The following is a 19393-nucleotide window of genomic DNA, read 5'->3' as shown; positions in this document are numbered from 1 at the left end:
GATCGCCAGACGGAGGAACGCAGCAAGATGTGTTCCCCTGTGTGTGCCAGTGCGGCGAGTACAATCATCCGGCGTCCAGACTGAGATGCAGGATGATTGTGAACTGTCCCATGGATGGGAACATTTCTTGCTTCTGTGGTGTCCCGGAACAGGACCTGGTACTGTCCCTTTGTCTAGAGTCCTCGCAGCCAGAGTCTCTCCATGACAATAGGGCTCTCCCTTAGGACTAACCCCTAGTCGCCTCATGTAAATGTTATTTAATGTACAAATAAATATATATTTAATATGTTATATAGGAATACCTCTGTATAGGACCTTAGAGGTCACATGTAGAGATGAGCAAACTTACAGTAAATTAGATTTGTCACGAACTTCTCGGCTCGGCGGTTGCTAACTTTTCCTGCATAAATTAGTTCAGCTTTCAGGTGCTCCCATGGGCTGGAAAAGGTGGATACAGTCCTAGGAGACTCTTTCCTAGGACTGTATCCACCTTTCCCAGCCCATGGGAGCACCTGAAGGCTGAACTAATTTATGCAGGAAAAGTCATCAACTGCCGAGCCGAGAAGTTCGTGACGAATCGAATTTACTGTAAGTTCTCTCATCTCTAGTCACGTGCTTTTAATTAATTGTATTATGGTTCAAGGACCTTTGGGTCATGTGATACCCAAAGTTCACTGGGTTCATAACTGACAGGTTCTGCTGACCAATGAGCTTTGCCCCTCCCCTTAATATATAAGGGGCTGCTGCCACTAGATTCTCTCTCTTAGTTCTGGATTATCAGAGAAGCACATCTCAGCACAAATCATCAATTCAAGCTAGGCCCAAAGCCTAAGAATCTGCAGCCACTAAACGTGCGTTACCAGAGGGTCAAGTTCTGGGGAAAAAAGTGCAGGAACTCACCCAAGATTTCCACTGAAGGGCCGGTCCTGCAGAACTACTGCTAATGGGAATGGTGTTCCTGCTGTGGAAAAAGTGCAGGAACTTAGTTCCCACGCGTTCCTGCAGGACTTGAGCCCTGTGCGTTACTCAAGCTCAAATTACGGAATCCTGTGTAACTACTAGAAACTCAAATCTCCTAAAAATAGTAGCACAGGGGCTAGCAATCAAAACTCATTGGTCCGGAGTCCCAGCAAACCTGTGAGGAACCTGTATCCCGGTTCACTCGTAAAAGACTGTTGTGTTACATGCCGTTGCATAAGATATGCAGTAAAGTTGCTTCAAGTTTACTTCAGAAAATCTGCTGTGGACATTCCGTTATTTCCCCCTCTCGTTTGGCGGTAGGACTATTACATTGAGGAAACCTCACCCTGGCGTCACGACAATTGAGGGTTAACACCAACATACCCGACACGATCACCTGCACCACCCCGTCACCACACTTCATTTTCGCTCCAGAGGACACTTATGTTTATAAAAGCTGGTAACCCCTTAGAAGGTGCCAGTACACCTTCAATAGTAGTGTTGAGTGCGAATATTCGAAATGCTAATTTTTACCGCACATATCGGCACTTCGTGATTTTGCGAATATTTAGAATAAAGCGCTATATAATCGTTTTTTTTTCTTCTTCACAGTACACTTCACAACAATGATGTGTACTGTGTAAAATCTAAAAAGTGATCATCCCTCCCGGCTTCCATCTTGTGGTCCAAAGAAGGCTCCAGTATTATTTACTGTGCGAGTCGGTGTGGAGCGCGAATATTTCGTATATGCGAATATGCAAATATTTGCGAATATCGGCACTTCTGGGGGACACTGATCCCTCCCTTCTCTTAGGTGAAAGATATAATCGCCCATGCGCACTATGCGTAATTCATTACGAATTTTTGCATGGAAAAAAAAAAGGGAACGAACATCGTGAATATGCGAATTTCGCGAACATAAGACGAATATTCATCCATATATATTTATTTGCGAAATATTATGAATTCGAATATGGCCCCTGCTGCTCATTACTATTCAATAGCCGACAGCTAGGTCTCCCAATCCTTCCATACACATGCATGGTTGGCTTGGCCAAACATTCATGTGTTCAGAATAAGGAGGGGAGGGGGGGTAAGCTACAGTCAGACAGTTCTAGCGGTGGCTTATTTCCCCGAAAACATAAAGGCTGACCAGGTAAAATACAACATGCTCGATCCTTCTCTATCCCTAATCTGGGAGTCTGCACAAAAGATATGAAATTCACCTCAGACAGCAGCAGATCATAGGAACGCACTTCGCAGGTCTTTTTTCACAGGTCTGCATTTCAAACAGGACATCGCCACCATTTAAAAATTCATTAAGGTCTGTTGCCGGGAAACCATTTTGCTGGTAGTTCTACGGAAAAAAGTCCAATATGAGTAAAACAAAGCAAGTGAAAATAATCTATTATAAGTAAATAAACGTTCTACATTACATGCCATTTTTTCTAGGATAAATTGCTGTAGATCAGTTTTCCAAACATTCAAACACAGTTATCAAAACCCGTCCAGAGGAAAAGTTGCCCAGTTGCCCATAGCAACCAATCAGATGGCTTCTTTCACTTTGCAGAGGCCTTGGTAAAAATGAAAGAAGCGATCTGATTGGTTGCTATGGGCAACTTTTCCTCTTGAAGGGTTTTGATCAATCTCCCCAATTGTCTTTCCAGCTGGTGCAAAACTACAACTCCCAGCATGCCCGGACAGCCTTCGGCTGTCCGGGCATGCTGGGAGTTGTAGTTTTGCAACAGCTGGAGACACACTTTTTGGAAAACAGTGTTCTAGATCTCATCTTAAAGGGGTTCCCCACTGCCTTAACCCACTTTTGGCAGTTCGTTAGTTCTGTGGCTATATGTTATTATGGCTTGTTTTCATGTTGCTAACGGTTCTGTATGTGGTGTTTTATAGAGATGAGCGAACTTACAGTAAATTCGATTCGTCACGAACTTCTCGGCTCGGCAGTTGATGACTTTTCCTGCATAAATTAGTTCAGCCTTCAGGTGCTCCGGTGGGCTGGAAAAGGTGGATACAGTCCTAGGAAAGAGTCTCGGACTGTATCCACCTTTTCCAGCCCACCGGAGCACCTGAAAGCTGAACTAATTTATGCAGGAAAAGTCATCAACTGCCGAGCCGAGAAGTTCGTGACGAATGGAATTTACTGTAAGTTCGCTCATCTCTAGTGTTTTACTTACCTTTCTTCCAGACCCGGAAGCTGGTTTCTTCATTTGCTTCCTGCCTTGCCTCGACCACTTTTCTTCTTTTCTTCTGCCGCCATCTTGCCATCGGGACGTCACCGTGGAGGGTGGTGTGTTGGAGGCCGGCCTGCCCCTCGCTCCGCTCTGAAGGTTTGCTATGGCAGTGTTTCCCAAGCAGGGTGCCTCCAGCTGTTGCAAAACTACAACTCCCAGCATGCCCAGACACCCGAAGGCTGTCTGGGCTTGCTGGGAGTTGTAGTTTCGCAACAGCTGGAGGCCCCCTGCTTGGGAAACACTGCCATAGCAAACCTTCAGGAGCAGTCCAGCGCTCCGGGACTCACCTCTGGCCAGGTTAAGGTTAACAATCCTCCAGCGCGTCGTCAGGCCCGATGCTGACATCACTATGGCACATAAGCAGATGATCCTCCGGAGCGAGGGCCAACTGCGCATGCGCCCATCACGGCATCCGATTCGCCAAAAGCAGCCCAATCCGCATTCAGCTTAGAAGAAGCTGAAAGTAAGGAGGGTGCGCACTGATGACGACAGAGAATTCCGTTGCGCGGGAGGCGGGCACGTACGGAGCGAGGGGCAGGCCGGCCTCCAACACACCACCCTCCACGGTGACGTCCCGATGGCAAGATGGCGGCGGAAGAAAAGAAAAAAAGTGGTCGAGGCAAGGCAGGAAGCAAATGAAGAAACCAGCTTCCGGGTCTGGAAAAAAGGTAAGTAAAACACCACATACAGAACCGTTAGCGACATGAAAAAAAGCCATAACAACATATAACCACAGAACTAACTAACTGCCAAAAGTAGGTTAAGGCAGTGGAGAACCCCTTTAAGACTTAGAATTGGCTGCAGTACCGTTTTTCACCACTGTTAACACTAATAGAATCTTATGCAACAGCGCCCCCAGCTGTAATGAAGTTTAGATCTAAAACCTTTTGTTCTCTACAAAGCATCTGAATATATATGTTTGACCATTTGATAAACTCACCTTAATGGTTTCATAGGAGTCCGTTATAAGTGCAATAAACAGGCTTAGAATCATGTAGATAAACAGACTCATGAAGGAATATAGGTACAGTCTGCTGAACAGCCACACCAGGGTGCTCTTCTGTTGGATTTGCGCAAAAGTGGCAAACATGTCATCTCCGTTGACCAAGGAAAAGAGACATTCAGCCACGGTGTTCAGATCCTCGAACTGTAACAAATAAGTCAGAGCTCTGTAAAAGTTTACTCTTCTCCTATATTAGGATCTAAAGAAATTCACAACAGGTAAGGAGTTCATAGACCTATCTCACAACATTTAAAGAGGTTATCCAGGAAAAAAACTTTTTTTAAATATCAACTGGCTCCAGAAAGTTAAACAGATTTGTAAATTACTTCTATTAAAAAATCTTAATCCTTTCAGTACTTATGAGCTTCTGAAGTTGAGTTGTTCTTTTCTGTCTAAGTGTCTCAGGAACCACCCAGTTTAGAAGAGGTTTGCTATGGGGATTTGCTTCTAAACTGGGCGGTTCCCGAGACACGTGTCATCAGAGAGCACTTAGACAAAAGAACAACTCAACTTCAGAAGCTCATAAGTACTGAAAGGATTAAGATTTTTTAATAGAAGTAATTTACAAATCTGTTTAACTTTCTGGAGCCAGTTGATATATAAAAAAAAGTTTTTTCCTGGATAACCCCTTTAAATTCTATATTATGGGACATTTTTAAAGAGGTCTTAAAATAACTTAGGGCGCCCTGATCACTCACCTTTTTACAGTTTCTTGATACGCCCTTCTATTCCCGAGATATGAGGGTTTATAGTTTGTCTGACTATGAACCGAATTCAGGGAATCAGTCAGATGGGCGTGAACTAACATTTTTTTAATAGGAGTGACTATCGGGTGATGGGCGGGATTATACAGTCAGGGGGTGTAAGTATTGTACATTTAGGGACGCGTCTGTTTAATACACAACCGGAGAGTATAAACCTGCCCACTCTATAGTCACTCCCATCATTAAAATCAAGTTCACACCCATCTGACTGATTCCCTTTAAGGGGTTCTCCACCATAAAGTGATTTTAGTATGTACCTGCCAGACAGCAATGGACATGCTTAGGAAGGATCTGCGCTTGTCTTGGGACTGAATGGTTATGTTGTGAGATTACCATAACGCTGCGGGTATCTTTTTTGGGAACTGGGTATTTCCTGTTGAAGTTCATTCCCTCAAATTACAAATCCCAAGGTTCCTTGTTTGTAAGGGAGAGGTCACTTTTCTCCCTCCCACACATCAGCCACATTACCCATTGAAACAAAAATGAGCTGCATACCATTCAAAAGACCAATGTTTTCTAACCAGGGTGCCTACAGCTTTTCCAAAAATACAATTGCAGAAGGATTTCTCTCGCACCCAGCGGTCACTCCACCTATTGAAGCAGGAGAGGCTGCCTTTGCACACCTGACTAGTGATGTAATGTCTCAATGCACTGCAACCTGGACAAACCAGAGACCTGAGTAAATTTGTATGCTGTTAAAAATAAGTGTTGTATGCTGTAAAAAATTTGTATGCTGTAAAAAATAGTGTTCAGCACTGTAGTGTTGAGCGGCATAGGCCATATTCGAATTTGCGAATATTCGCGAATATATGGGCGAATATTCGTCATATATTCGCGCATATTCGCATAGCCGTAATATGCTCATTTATTTTCGTGTATGCGAAAATTAACATGTAAACATTAGCATAGCAAATTCGCATATGCAAAAATTAGCATATACAGATTTTCGCCTATGCGAAAATTCGCACATCAATCTCACACAGTAGTATTAGAGCCTTGTTTACACCACACAAGCTGGAAGCAGAGAGGGATGATCACTGTGATGTGTACGAATATTCGTAATTACGAATATATAGTGCTATATTCGCGAATATGCGATATTCGCGAGCAACACTATTCAGCAGCATAGGCCATATTTGAATTCGCGCTTTTCGCGAATATATGGACAAATATCCGTAAATATTTGCGTTATATTGTTCGCATATGCGAAAATTCACATAGGCAAAAAATTGTGTAAACTAAAATTCTTTGTGTGAAAATTTGCACATGCGGAAATGTGCATATGCAAACATTTGCGGCAATAAAAAATTCACATGTGTGAAAATTAGCATATGCGAAAATTTGCATATGCTAATTTCCCCATATGCGAAACTTCGATCGCCAGTCTCACACAGTAGTATTAGAGCCTTCTTTACACCACACAAGCTGGAAGCAGAGAGGGATGATCACTGTGATAAAAATAAATAAAATGAATATTCGTCATTACGAATATATAGTGCTATATTCGTGAATATGCGATATTCGCGAGCAACACTACTCAGCAATGGTGGGGCAGAAGGTGGATACACTGAAATGTATTTAAATTTTAAAAGGGAGCCTGACCGCTCCGGCCTCTGCTGTTTATTTTTTTTATTTTTTATTTTTTTTGACAGGTCTCTCCCGATTAGAGATGAGCGAACTTACAGTAAATTCGATTCGTCACGAACTTCTCGGCTCGGCGGTTGCTGACTTTTCCTGCATAAATTAGTTCAGCTTTCCGGTGCTCCGGTGGGCTGGAAAAGGTGGATACAGTCCTAGGAAAGAGTCTCCTAGGACTGTATCCACCTTTTCCAGCCCACGGGAGCACCTGAAAGCTGAACTAATTTGGGCAGAATAAGTCATCAACTGCCGAGCCGAGAAGTTCGTGACGAATCGAATTTACTGTAAGTTCGCTCATCTCTACTCCCGATACATGTAAAGCAGGAGTGGAAAACATCCGGTCCTATATATTTTTTTGTGGTCCACCAGTGGCTACCAACTTGAGTGCCGAGAGGACGTGCCAGTATTCTGGAGGTGTAAATGGCAACAGGACGCACCTATGGATTAGCATCGCCGCAATTGTCCTAGAATGAACACCTGCCTGCAGTGACGTTGCCTATGGATGCCCCAAAGGTAGGGACACTGCCGGCCTCTAGTGGCTGCAGGAAGAAACTACCTGTGGCATAGAAACAGAAGATGATGACGGTGAGTCAGGGTCACCTTCACCTAAAATGTATTGGTTCAGATGTTGACTAGATCTACGTGGATGGTATTTAGGCAACTTACTGACTGCCTCACATCCCATCGTATTTTCTGTTTGCAATACAGACTTGTCTTTTGTTACTACACCAAGGTTGAAGACGCCGGTCCCTTTGGTTCCTTAACTGAAATAATTAGCAATTATAATCCCTTGTAATATCTCTAAAGTATCAGCTTATAGTGATCATCTATGCGCCAAATTGGTGGCGGAAATGGAGATCTATATCCTGCCGTTTAGACGCTGCACGTGCAGATTGACATTAATTACAGCTCTAATGGACAGGAGATGTGCTTCACTATATTACTACATTATTTACTGCTGTGCGGGGAATGCATCTTACGTGAATACATTAACCCACAAGGTTCCCATTATGGTGGGCAGTTTAACCCTTTATAGACATTTTCAGGGATTAAAAGCAAAGGTTGCTTGAGGTCTGTACATTATGACAGCGCTAATACTGTGGCAATTTAATGGTTTCACCATTTCATTTTAATGCACCAAGATAAGAAGGAGTCATTTTCTGAGCATTTTAACATTGAGAGCCTATACTTAATGGATGACTCCCTTTAATAAATGGAGGGGTTGTTTCCCCCATTATTCAGCTTACTCTTTTTTTTTTTTTTTCCCTCATTGCTGCATTCAGAGATCCATACATTTCTAACTCCAATTTAAAGGAGACTTTAGTGAAATATAACTTATGCAAACGATAGGGGATAAGTTATTGATCGGGGTGGGGGGGTGTCTCAGACCGCTGGGACCCCCTGCGATCTCCGCAACGGGGCCCCAGCAGTCTGCAGGAAGTGGGGGGGTGTCAACACGCCCCCCTTCATGTATCCCATAGAAATACATGGAAGGGGCGATTCCGGAAGACTGTCGGGGCCCAGTTTCGGCCCCCCTGCGGTCTATAACTTATCCCCTATTCTTTGGATAGGGGATAAGTTCTATTTCACTGCACTACTCCTTTAATTAAATGGCTCCTTACTACGTAAAGTAGTAATCTGGTATCAAAAAAACATATCCCCTATCAGCAGGTGATGCACAGAGCTACCCGAACACTGTATATCCAGCTCTCCCATATAGATTCATGGAGCGGCGTGTGTTGGCCACAGCTTTGTATCATGCATTCATGTAGATGGACGGGAGATCAGAGAGTCCCAGCGGCTGCATCCCCGCAATCAGACATCTTATTCCCTTATCCTTTGTATAGAGCAGTGGTCTTCAACCTGCGGACCTCCAGATGTTGCAAAACTACAACTCCCAGCATGCCCGGACAGCCAACGGCTGTCCGGGCATGCTGGGAGTTGTAGTTTTGCAACATCTGGAGGTCCGCAGGTTGAAGACCACTGGTATAGAAGATAAGATGTCTAGGGGCGGAGTACCCCTTTTGTATTGAATCATGCTCCTGCCATCACAAGACATTAATTTTCATACCTTAATTATGGTAAAACAGAGTAAAGTCAAGCGATGGAATTAAGATTCCGTTCCACCTATTAAAGAAATAATTTACGGACACAACTCTTATTGCTGGAAGGAGTTTAAAATATTAACACCACAAGATAGAGAGATATTGATTTTGTTCTCCAGGTGGGATGTCTGGATTTAGAGCAAACACCACAACGTTCAATTCTAAAACCCCTAAGATCACTATCCTTGACTACACAATACAACTCGTATGGCAGACTCGTATTCACTTTATACCTGCAGAGTAGTGTTGCTCACGAATATTCGCAATTCGAATGTTATTCGCGAATATCGCATATTCGCGAATTCGCGAATATAGCGCTATATATTCGTAATTACGAATATTCGTTTTTTTTTTTATTATTTTTTTTTTTATTATTTTTTTTTTTTTCACAGTACCCATCACAGTGATCATCCCTCTCTGCTTCAAGCTTGTGTGGTGTAAAGAAGGCTGTAATACTACTGTGTGAGACTGGCGTGCGGAAATTCGCATATACGAAAATTAGCATGTTAATTTTCGCATGCACGAATGTTCGCATATGCGAAAACAAACCGAGAAATATGTGAATATTCGCGAATATATGACGAATATTCGTCCATATATTCGCGAATATTCGCGAATTCGAATATGGCCTATGCCGCTCAACACTACTGCAGTGCCATAGTAAATTGGTTAAACTTTGGTTTGTTATAATCTGTTCTGTACATCGAAACTAGCACCAGCTGTGAGTTATGGTAAACGTAAATTGGTGATGAATCCGAAAACCTTTTTGTGACTTGCCGGTATGATTTACTCACCTTGGACTGTCATATATACTTGTTGACTATACAGTGGTCCCTAGTGTTGCTCGCGAAAATTCGCAATGCAAATTTTATTCGTGAATATCGCATATTCGCAAATTCGCGAATATAGCACTATATATTCGTAATTACGAATATTCGTATATTTTTTTAGTTTTTTTTTTAGTTTTTTCACAGTACACATCACAGTGATCATCCCTCTCTGCTTCCAGCTTGTGTGGTGTAAAGAAGGCTCTAATGCTACTGTGTGAGACTGGCGTGTGAATTTTCGCATGTGCGAAAATTAGCATATGCTAATGTTCGCATGTGCGAATTTCCATTTATGATAGTTTTTATATATGCTAATTTTCGCACATGCGAAAATACAACGCGAATATTAGGAATATGCGAATTTAACGAATATATGACGAATATTCGTCCATATATTCGCGAAATATCGCGAATTCGAATATGGCCTATGCCGCTCAACACTAGTGGTCCCTCAACATATGATGGTAATCCATTCCAAACGGACCATCGTTTGTTGAAACCATCGTATGTTGAGGGATCCGTGCAATGTAAAGTATAGGACAGTGGTCTACAACCTGCGGACCTCCAGATGTTGCAAAACTACAACACCCAGCATGCCCGGACAGCCGTTGGCTGTCCGGGCATGCTGGGTGTTGTAGTTTTGCAACATCTGGAGGTCTGCAGGTTGTAGACCACTGTTAGAGGAAGTTGTACTCACCTGTCCCCGCCGCTCCGGGCTCGTCGCTGCGTCCCCTACGCTCCGGTAAGGCCTCTGCTTCCCCAGCATCTGCGCTCTCCGTCGCCACCATCACGTCGCTACGCACGCCGCTCCTATTGGATGGCAGGACAGCCTGCGCAGCGACGTGATGACGACGATGCAGGGGATCCAGAGGAGGACGCGCCGGAGCCCCAAGGACAGGTAAGTGATCGTCAGCGGACCACACAGGGCACCGTAAACGGCTATCCGGTAGCAGCTGAAGCAGTCTGCGCTGCCGGATAGCTGTTTATGCGATGGCCCCGACATTAAAAAGCTGAGAGGCCATCGTATGTTGAAATTATCGTATGTCGGGGCCATCGTAGGTGGAGGGGTCACTGTATTTGTATGGTGTACTTTCCTTTTTACACAATTGTACCTTTGTTACTTTATAAATTGTTACTATATAAAATATGTTACAAAAACACACACACACACACACATTAGGCCAGGTTCACAACATGGAATTTCCGTTTGGAACTTCTGCCGGAGATCCCTAGGAGGGCGCTTGAACCGAGTGGACTGCACTGCCCATAGACGGCAATGTATTTCTGAGTCAATTCGGAGAAAGGATGTTCACATATACACACACATTCTTTCGGCGGATCCACTCAGAAATGCTTTGCCGTCCATGGGCAGTACAGGCCACTCTGTCCTAACCCCGCCCTTTGGATCTCTGGCGGAAATTCCAACCAGAGATTCCATGATGTGAACCTGACCTTAGAGTAATGCTTTAAAGGGGTTATCCAGGAATAGAAAAAAACAGAGCTAATTTCTTCAACAACCATTCCCCGTCTGTCTCCAGGTGGGGTGTGGTTCTGCTGCTCATTTCCATTGAAGTGAATGAAGCCAAGTTGTAATACCGCACCCAACCTGGGGACAGACGGGAAGCTGTTTTTTTTAAAGAAATCTCTATTTTTCTATTCCTGGATAAACCTTTTAAAGAGCATTTCTAATTTCAGAAAATAATAAGAAAAAAAATCTTGACTTTTTTTTTTCTCTAAATGTCTCTTTTGGCCCGATGGTATTTGTAATCCACCAGCATCATCTACTGCCCCCTATTGCCAATAATATGGATCTGAACATATGAGTAAATCTAACAGTTCATGTGATCGTACCTTTTCATGGTAAGGACCAAGCACTATCCAACCACAGAAAGTATATCCGAGGTAAATCATTCCTGCGCAGCAGCAAAATCTTAACACTTTGGGAAATGATGCCTGCATGGTCAATATCAGCACCTAGAAGAAAGAAGCATTTTGTATGCATATTATGATGGGCTCAGGAAAAAAAGGAAAAAAAAGGAGCGAAAATCTGAGTTTCCTTCCATTTTCAATGTAGAATTTTTATTTTATTTTTTTTCCCACTAGCAGCAACACCATTCTTGCTCCAAACTGTATCTGATAATGCAGCGGAACCCCATTGGTCGTAAATAATGATTAGTGTTGAGCGGCATAGGCCATATTCGAATTCGCGAATATTCGCGAATATATGGACGAATATTCGTCATATATACGCGGTTATTCGCATATTCGTTATATCCTCGTTTTATTTTCGCGTATACGGAAATTCTCATATACGAAAATTAACATATGTTGGTATTCGCATATACGAAAATTAACATGCTATTTTCGCATATACGAATTTCCACATATGTTAATTTTCGAATATGTGAATTTTCGCATACGTGAAAATAAAACGAGAATATAACGAATATGCGAGTATTCGCGAATATATGGCGAATATTCATCCATATATTCGCGAATTCGAATATGGCCTATGCTGCTCAACACTAGTGATGTGTAAAAAAAAAAAAAAGAGAATATTCGTAATTACGAATATGTAGCGCGAATATTCGCGAATTCGCGAATATAGCGCTATATATTCATAATTACGAATATTCGTTTTGTTTTTTTCTTGTTTTTTTTTTTTGTTCACAGTAAACATCACAGTGATCATCCCTCTCTGCTTCCAGCTTATGTGGTGTAAGAAGGCTCTAATACTACTGTGTGAGACTGGTGCTCGAAAATGCGCATATGCGAAATATTACATATGCTAATATTCGCATATGCGTATTTTCGCTTACGTTAGTTTAAGTATATGCAATTTTCGCATTCTTTGAATATTCGCATATGCGAAAATAAACGCGCATATCCGCGAATATGACGACTATTCGTCCATATATTCGCGAATATGCGCGAATTCGAATATGGCCTATGCCGCTCAACACTATTTTCCAACCAGTGTGCTCCCAGCTCTTGCAAAGCTACAACTTCTAGCATGCTACGAGATGTAGTTTTGCAACAGCTGGAGGCACACTGGTTGGAAAACACTGCCTTAGACTCTCCGCATCAAGTAGGGCACATGTTAAAGTACTCTGGTGGGGGGGAAAAATGTCACAAAAACTTAAACAGATTAGTAAATGACGTCTATTTAATAATCTTAATCCTTCCAGTACTTATCAGTAGTGTTGCTCGCGAATATTCGCAATTCGAATTTTATTCGCGAACAGCTGCTGTATGCTCCAAAGGAAGTTGTGTTGTTCATTCCAGTCTGACCACAGTGCTCTCTGCTATGCTCACACAGTGGGAAATGTGCAAAATGTCCGTCCGGAAAATACGGTTAGAGATTCTGCACATGTGCATGTTCCGCCAGTGCTAGGACCGCTCAGAAATGCGCCATCTCAATAGACAGCAATGCATTTCCGAGAGTATGTGCAGAAACAAAGAACCTGTTCATGTTATCTGCGGATGCCGAGATCAGGATTTCAGCGGCAGATGTTTCTGCTGCAGAAATCCCACCGCATGCAAAGTGCAGGAGAATCCCATTATAATTAATGGGAATTCAATTTTTCCGGCGGATTCCGCTTTGGAAATTCAGCCATGTAAACATGGCCTAATAAAGTTGTTTTGTTTTGCTTGTGTTTTTTTATTTTTATCTAAAATCATTTTTATTTGTTGCGCTTTTGGCTCTGTATTGGATCCATTTTTGTTCCGTAACTTCTTATAAGTTATCTGTTTCCGTCAGTATTTGTTGAATTAGGTTTTAATAATTTTTTAATAATTTTTTAAAATAAAAATGCACAGAGTTTTACAAAAAAAATAAAAAAAATAAATAAAGATATCTTGCTCCTAGCAATCAGTCACAGCGCAGACTTCATAATTTACACAGGTTCTGGTTAAATGAATGCTGAGCACCGATTGGTTGCTATGGGCAAATCACTCCAAATTTTTGTTTTGGACGGATTAAAAAATCTGGGGCATTGGATTTTATGGAATTCTGTAGAAAAACTGCTGGTAGTCTGCATAGGGTAAAACCTTATGGCTGTAATTTTGTGTTTTGGGTATTTTTTGTTTTTCTAGCTGTAAATCTGCATCAATTAATGGCTAAAATAAAGCCACAGTGTTTCAGCTATTTTTTGCCTTCACCAAAGAAAAAAAAAAAAAAAAAAAAAAAAAAAAAAAAGGGCATGACTATAAAGGATTAGGGGACAGATTTTTCGAGACCTGTGCTGAGGAAAAATTGACCAGTTGCCCATAGCAACTAATCAGATCATTTCTTTCATTTTTGAAAAGGCAAAAAACAGCTCAGTTTACATTTCTCAAATTCAATTAAACTGTTGGAAGGCCACACCCCCTTTACACTAGGCCCTACCTACTTGGCGATTGGGGGAGGGGGCCATAAATCAGCGTTTAGGGGCGGGGGGGCTTGCGCAAAAATGTACTCCTTTTCTATTACAAAAAAAAAAAGGTGTCGAGTAATAGTCAATTTAGGGCTATGTTCACACAGCGTGAACACGGGCGGACACTCTGCAAATAGCGGGCTCTGGCTGGAACATGACGGTGCTAGGACTGCTCGGAAATGCATCTCCATAAATGCCAATGCATTTTGGAGTGGTTCCGTCTAAATTTTTTTGACTGAGGCCGGAATTGGGATTTCTGCGGCAGACATTTCGGCCATGGGAATTCAACTGTGTGCACGGAGCAGCAGAATCCCCCCACAATGGGACTCGTCTTGTGAACACGACTTTACTCACGTCCTTACAAAGACGTTTCAGTCGGCGCCCACAGGATAAAGATGTATAAAGCTTTCAAACTCACGTTATACTTTTGGAAGTAACCCAAGTATCGAATGACGCCAACCCAAACCAGTAAGGTGGATGTCCCGAGAAGAAGACTGCACACATCATACGAGGTCAGGTTCTACAGGGATAAGAAGGAGTAACACAATGTATTAGTACACAAACTTAGCATGTGGAGGTGGTAACATCCATTACCCCTTAGAAGGGTTGTGCTATCTCTAGTTATAACTAGTGTATCGCAGGGGGTCTGAACACTGGGGCCCCCCCCCTGTTATCTCTAAAACAGGGACCCGGTCTCCCATAAGTCTGACGCTGATGAACACACACTAATACACTATGACCACATTGTGGGAAAAGGGGCGATAGGGTGACAAGGAGTTTCCTGTGTCTGATCCAGGGTTTACAAACCAGGGTGTCTCCAGTTGTTGAAAAACTACAACTCCCAGCATGCCTGGACAGCCAGAGGCTATATAATACTCTATAATAGGAAATTTAGCAAAAACATTTTTTTATATTACAAGAAATAATAATAATTCAAAGTAATGATCTTTAAAATGAATATAAATTATATATATATATATATATACATATATATATATACATATATATATACATATATATATACATATATATATATACATATATATATATATATATATATATATATATATATATATATATATATATATACATATACGCACACACACACACACAGTGACCCCTCGACCTACGATGGCCCTGACATATGATAATTTCAACATGCGATGGCCTCTCAGAGGCCATCGCATGTTGAAGGCAGCATCATCATACGATGCTTTTTTATGTCGGGGCCATCGCATAAACAGATATCCGGCAGCGCAGACTGCTTCAGCTGCCGCCGGATAGCCGTTTACGGTGCCCCGTGAGCTCTGGTGATGTCACCTGTCCTCGGTGCTCCGGCGCGTCCTCTTCGGGATCCCCTGCATCGTCGGCGCTCTCCGTCAACGTCATCACGTCGCTGCGCACGCCGTCCAGTCATCCCGTGATGGCGGCGACGCAGAGCGCGGATCCCGGGGAAGCAGAGGCCTTGCCGGAGCGTCGGGGACACCTCGGTGACGCGGCGACAGCGATGGATGGCGACATCCCGGGCAGCGGTGACGGTCCGGAGCAACGGGGACAGGTGAGTACAACTTCCTCTAACAGTGGTCTACAACCTGCGGACCTCCAGATGTTGCAAAACTACAACACCCAGCATGCCCGGACAGCCAACGGCTGTCCGGGCACGCTGGGTGTTGTAGTTTTGCAACATCTGGAGGTCCGCAGGTTGTAGACCACTGTCCTATACTTTACATTGCACAGATCCCTCAACATGCGATGGTTTCAACAAACGATGGTCCGTTTGGAACCGATTACCATCGTATGTTGAGGGACCACTGTATAACATATTATATATATATATATATATATATATATATATATATATATATATATATATATATATATATATATATATATATATATTATATATACACACACACACACACACACACACACTTAGGTTACTTTTTCAGACCTTTTTTCTCTTGTGGTGGCCCAGTACAGGAGTTGCACCCCTGTACCCTTGCGGTCCTGTCAGGCAGACTCCATGTCAGTGACCCCTGGGCCCCCCTATACTTGTCTTATGTATGATCTTAAGTGCCTATGTTATTTAGTGTAATGCACCTATATTGATGTATGCCTTTAAGTATTGTGGTGATTATTTAAGTGTCATTGTAACAACCAGGGAAGGTACCAGTGACCATGTGACCTACAGGGTGACCTATGGGACCCCTCCAGAGTCTCCCCCATATAAGCCCTGGGTGGAGCTTTCTCTGTCTCTTTGAGTCTTTGCTGAGCTACAGTGAGGTCAAGTCCTGAGAGAGTCTGGTGTCCTACAAAGGCCCAAAGTCTACCACGCAGCCACGGATCCACAAGTCTACTGCCCCACAGGTGAAAGTCAAAACCTGGTAAGATTCAAACGGGGTGAAGTCTGTCATAGTCCGTCTCAGTCAAGTCAGCGTGGCCCTGCATCAAATTCTCCAAGTCCACTATAAGCCCTGTGGTCTCTGAAGTCACTGGTCACCTCCTTGGGCCTAGACAGACTGTAGAGACTGTTACACCGGTCTGACTCAGTAAAGCTGCCGTTGTTCCGTAACTTGGCATCGGAGTCATTATTTGCATCGGTGCCCAGCCCAGGATCCAGCAGAATACCTTTGGGTGGTGTATAGGATAAACCGCGCCCTGGTGTCAAGAACACAAGGGGTTAATGCCATCTGCCCCTAGGGTAATTCCATCTGCCCTCATCACACACTCTGCATTTAGAAGTTTATGCATTTTCTTATCAATCCCTCCAAAAATGACCCTCCTCTCACAAAGACAGAAGATCTAGAACCCTCCACCCCCAATTTCCTATAAAACGTGTTATCCAGTAATAAAAATTAAAAAAAATAAAAAATAAAAAATAAATTGAAGCTAATTTCTTCCAAAAACAGCACCACTCCTGCCCTCAGGTTGTGTGTGGTATAACATCTTGACTCCATTCACTTTAATAGAACTGAGCTGCAATACCACACTCAACCTGAGGACAGGTGAGGTGCTGTTTTTTTATTTTATTTATTTTTTATCCTGACTAACCTCTTCTATCCTTTTAGAAACTTACCTTGGCTTTAATCTCCATCTTCATCACAGATCCGATGATGGTCATCAAATCACTAATGATGACCATAACGTACCAGCCATTTATGAACTCCCATCGATCAGCCGAGCACACGCGACGATTGTATTTACTCGAGAAAAAACGCACAAACCTCTGCAATGAGATAAGAAAATTTTAATAAAGGTTTGTTTATTTTTTATTTTTTTATTGAATCATCCCTAATAGAGATGAGCGAACAGTGGCTGGAAAAGGTGGATACAGTCCTAGGAAAGAGTCTCCTAGGAATGTATCCACCTTTTCCAGCCCACGGGAGCACCTGAAAGCTGAACTAATTTATGCAGGAAAAGTCATCAACTGCCGAGCCGAGAAGTTCGTGACGAATCGAATTTACTGTAAGTTCGCTCATCTCTAATCCCTAATAAAAGGACACATTTGCATGTGTGAAAAATGTATATTTGGGTGGAATTGTTTCCTAAATTTCCATTTTCAATGAAAACCAAGCAGAGTTCCTAAAGGGGTACTCCGGTGGAATTATTATTATTTTTTTAAAATCAACTGGTGCCAGAAAGTTAAAACAGATTTGTAAATTACTTCTATTAAAAAATCTTTATCCTTCCAGTACTTTTTAGCAGCTGTATGCTACAGAGGAAGTTCTTTGCTTTTTGAATTTCTTTTCTGTCTTGTCCACAGTGCTCTCTGATGCCTGTATCAGGAACTGTCCAGAGCAGGAGAAAATCCCCATAGCAAACCTATGCTGCTCTGGACAGTTTATGACACGGACAGAGGTGTCAGCAGAGAGCACTGTGGACAAAGACGAAAAAGAAATTAAAAAAGCAAAGAATTTCCTCTGCATACAGCTACTAATAAGTACTGGAAGGATAAAGATTTTTTAATAGAGGAAATTTACAAATCTGTTTAACTTTCTGGCACCAGTTCATAAAAAATAAAAAAAATAAAAGTTTTCCACTGGAGTACCCCTTTAAAGACAATAAAGTGAATTTGCAAGCTACAACTACAATAGGGTATATGAAATTCTGCTCAAAACTGAGAACGGCAGCATAAAAGTCTATTAAAGAGTATTTTATATTATTTATATACTGTTACTAAGACTAATGTTTTATATGCCTGTACTGTATTTGCAGGACAAATAACACAATCTGTTCTTCCCTTTTACCTTTTTCAATGGGAGAGTCCAGAAATGATGACCACTTGTACGTAGTGTTGCTCGCGAATATTCGCAATTCGAATATTATTCGCGAATATCGCATATTCGCGAATTCGCGAATTCCGCGAATATAGCGCTATATATTCGTAATTACGAATATTCGTTTTTTTTAAATTTTTTTTTTTTCTTCACAGTACACATCACAGTGATCACCCCTCTCTGCTTCCAGCTTGTGTGGTGTAAAGAAGGCTGTAATACTACTGTGTGAGACTGGCGCGTGGAAATTCGCATATACGAAAATTAGCGTATGCTAATTTTCGCATATGCGAATTTCAGCATATGCTAATTTTTGCATGCGCGAAAATAAAACGAGGATATACCGAATATGCGAATATTCGCGAATATATGACGAATATTCGTCCATATATTCGCGAATATTCGCGAATTCGAATATGGCCTATGCCGCTCAACACTACTTGTACGCCCCTAAAGCAGTGTTTCCCAACCAGGTTGCCTCCAGCTGTTGTAAAACTACAACTCCCTTCATGCCCTCCCCATCCCCACATGCACTAGCTCATGTATTCTGCAGGGGGACACTTGCCCAACCCTTTTCTCCTTTCATATCCAGAGTCAACTGAGTTGGGAGGTGACTGTTAGTGTTGCTCGCGAATATTCGCAATTCGAATATTATTCGCGAATATCGCATATTCGCGAATTCGCGAATTTCGCGAATATAGCGCTATATATTCGTAATTACGAATATTGTTTTTTTTTTTTTTTTTTTTTCTTCACAGTACACATCACAGTGATCACCCCTCTCTGCTTCCAGCTTGTGTGGTGTAAAGAAGACTGTAATACTACTGTGTGAGACTGGCGTGCGAAAATTCGCTTAATTTTCGCATACACGAATATTCGCATATGCGAAAATAAAACGGACATAACGAATATGCGAATATACGCGAATATATGACGAATATTCGTCCATATATTCGCGAATATTCGCGAATTCGAATATGGCCTATGCCGCTCAACACTAGTGACTGTACACATAAATCAGTGTTTCCCAACCAGGGTGCCTCCAGCTGTTTCAAAACTACAATTCCGGCATGCCGGAAGTTGTAGTTTTGCATCAGCTGGAGGCACCCTGGTTTGGAAACACTGGTCTAATCATTTTAATGCACCGTTCTCTATTGACAG

The 19393-nt window shown here is 42.3% G+C and overlaps 1 protein-coding gene across 6 annotated transcripts in view; it reads right to left on the bottom strand.

Annotated features, from left to right (window-relative positions):
* Positions 1-19393, bottom strand: part of MCOLN2 (mucolipin TRP cation channel 2) — a 57588-nt gene that overhangs the window by 1330 nt on the left and 36865 nt on the right. For all 6 annotated transcript variants that reach the window (XM_056530161.1, XM_056530158.1, XM_056530160.1 and 3 more), the window contains exons 9-13: positions 17035-17184; positions 14377-14478; positions 11395-11517; positions 4147-4353; positions 2187-2317 (exon numbers count right to left, since the gene is read on the bottom strand). In XM_056530161.1, the coding sequence (XP_056386136.1) occupies positions 2187-2317; positions 4147-4353; positions 11395-11517; positions 14377-14478; positions 17035-17184 (713 nt within the window). The remainder of the gene's footprint in view (positions 1-2186; positions 2318-4146; positions 4354-11394; positions 11518-14376; positions 14479-17034; positions 17185-19393) is intronic.

The sequence above is a fragment of the Hyla sarda genome, chromosome 7 (genome assembly GCF_029499605.1).
Source record: "Hyla sarda isolate aHylSar1 chromosome 7, aHylSar1.hap1, whole genome shotgun sequence".
Lineage (NCBI taxonomy): Eukaryota > Metazoa > Chordata > Amphibia > Anura > Hylidae > Hyla > Hyla sarda.
This window is presented reverse-complemented; position numbering and strand designations above follow the sequence as displayed.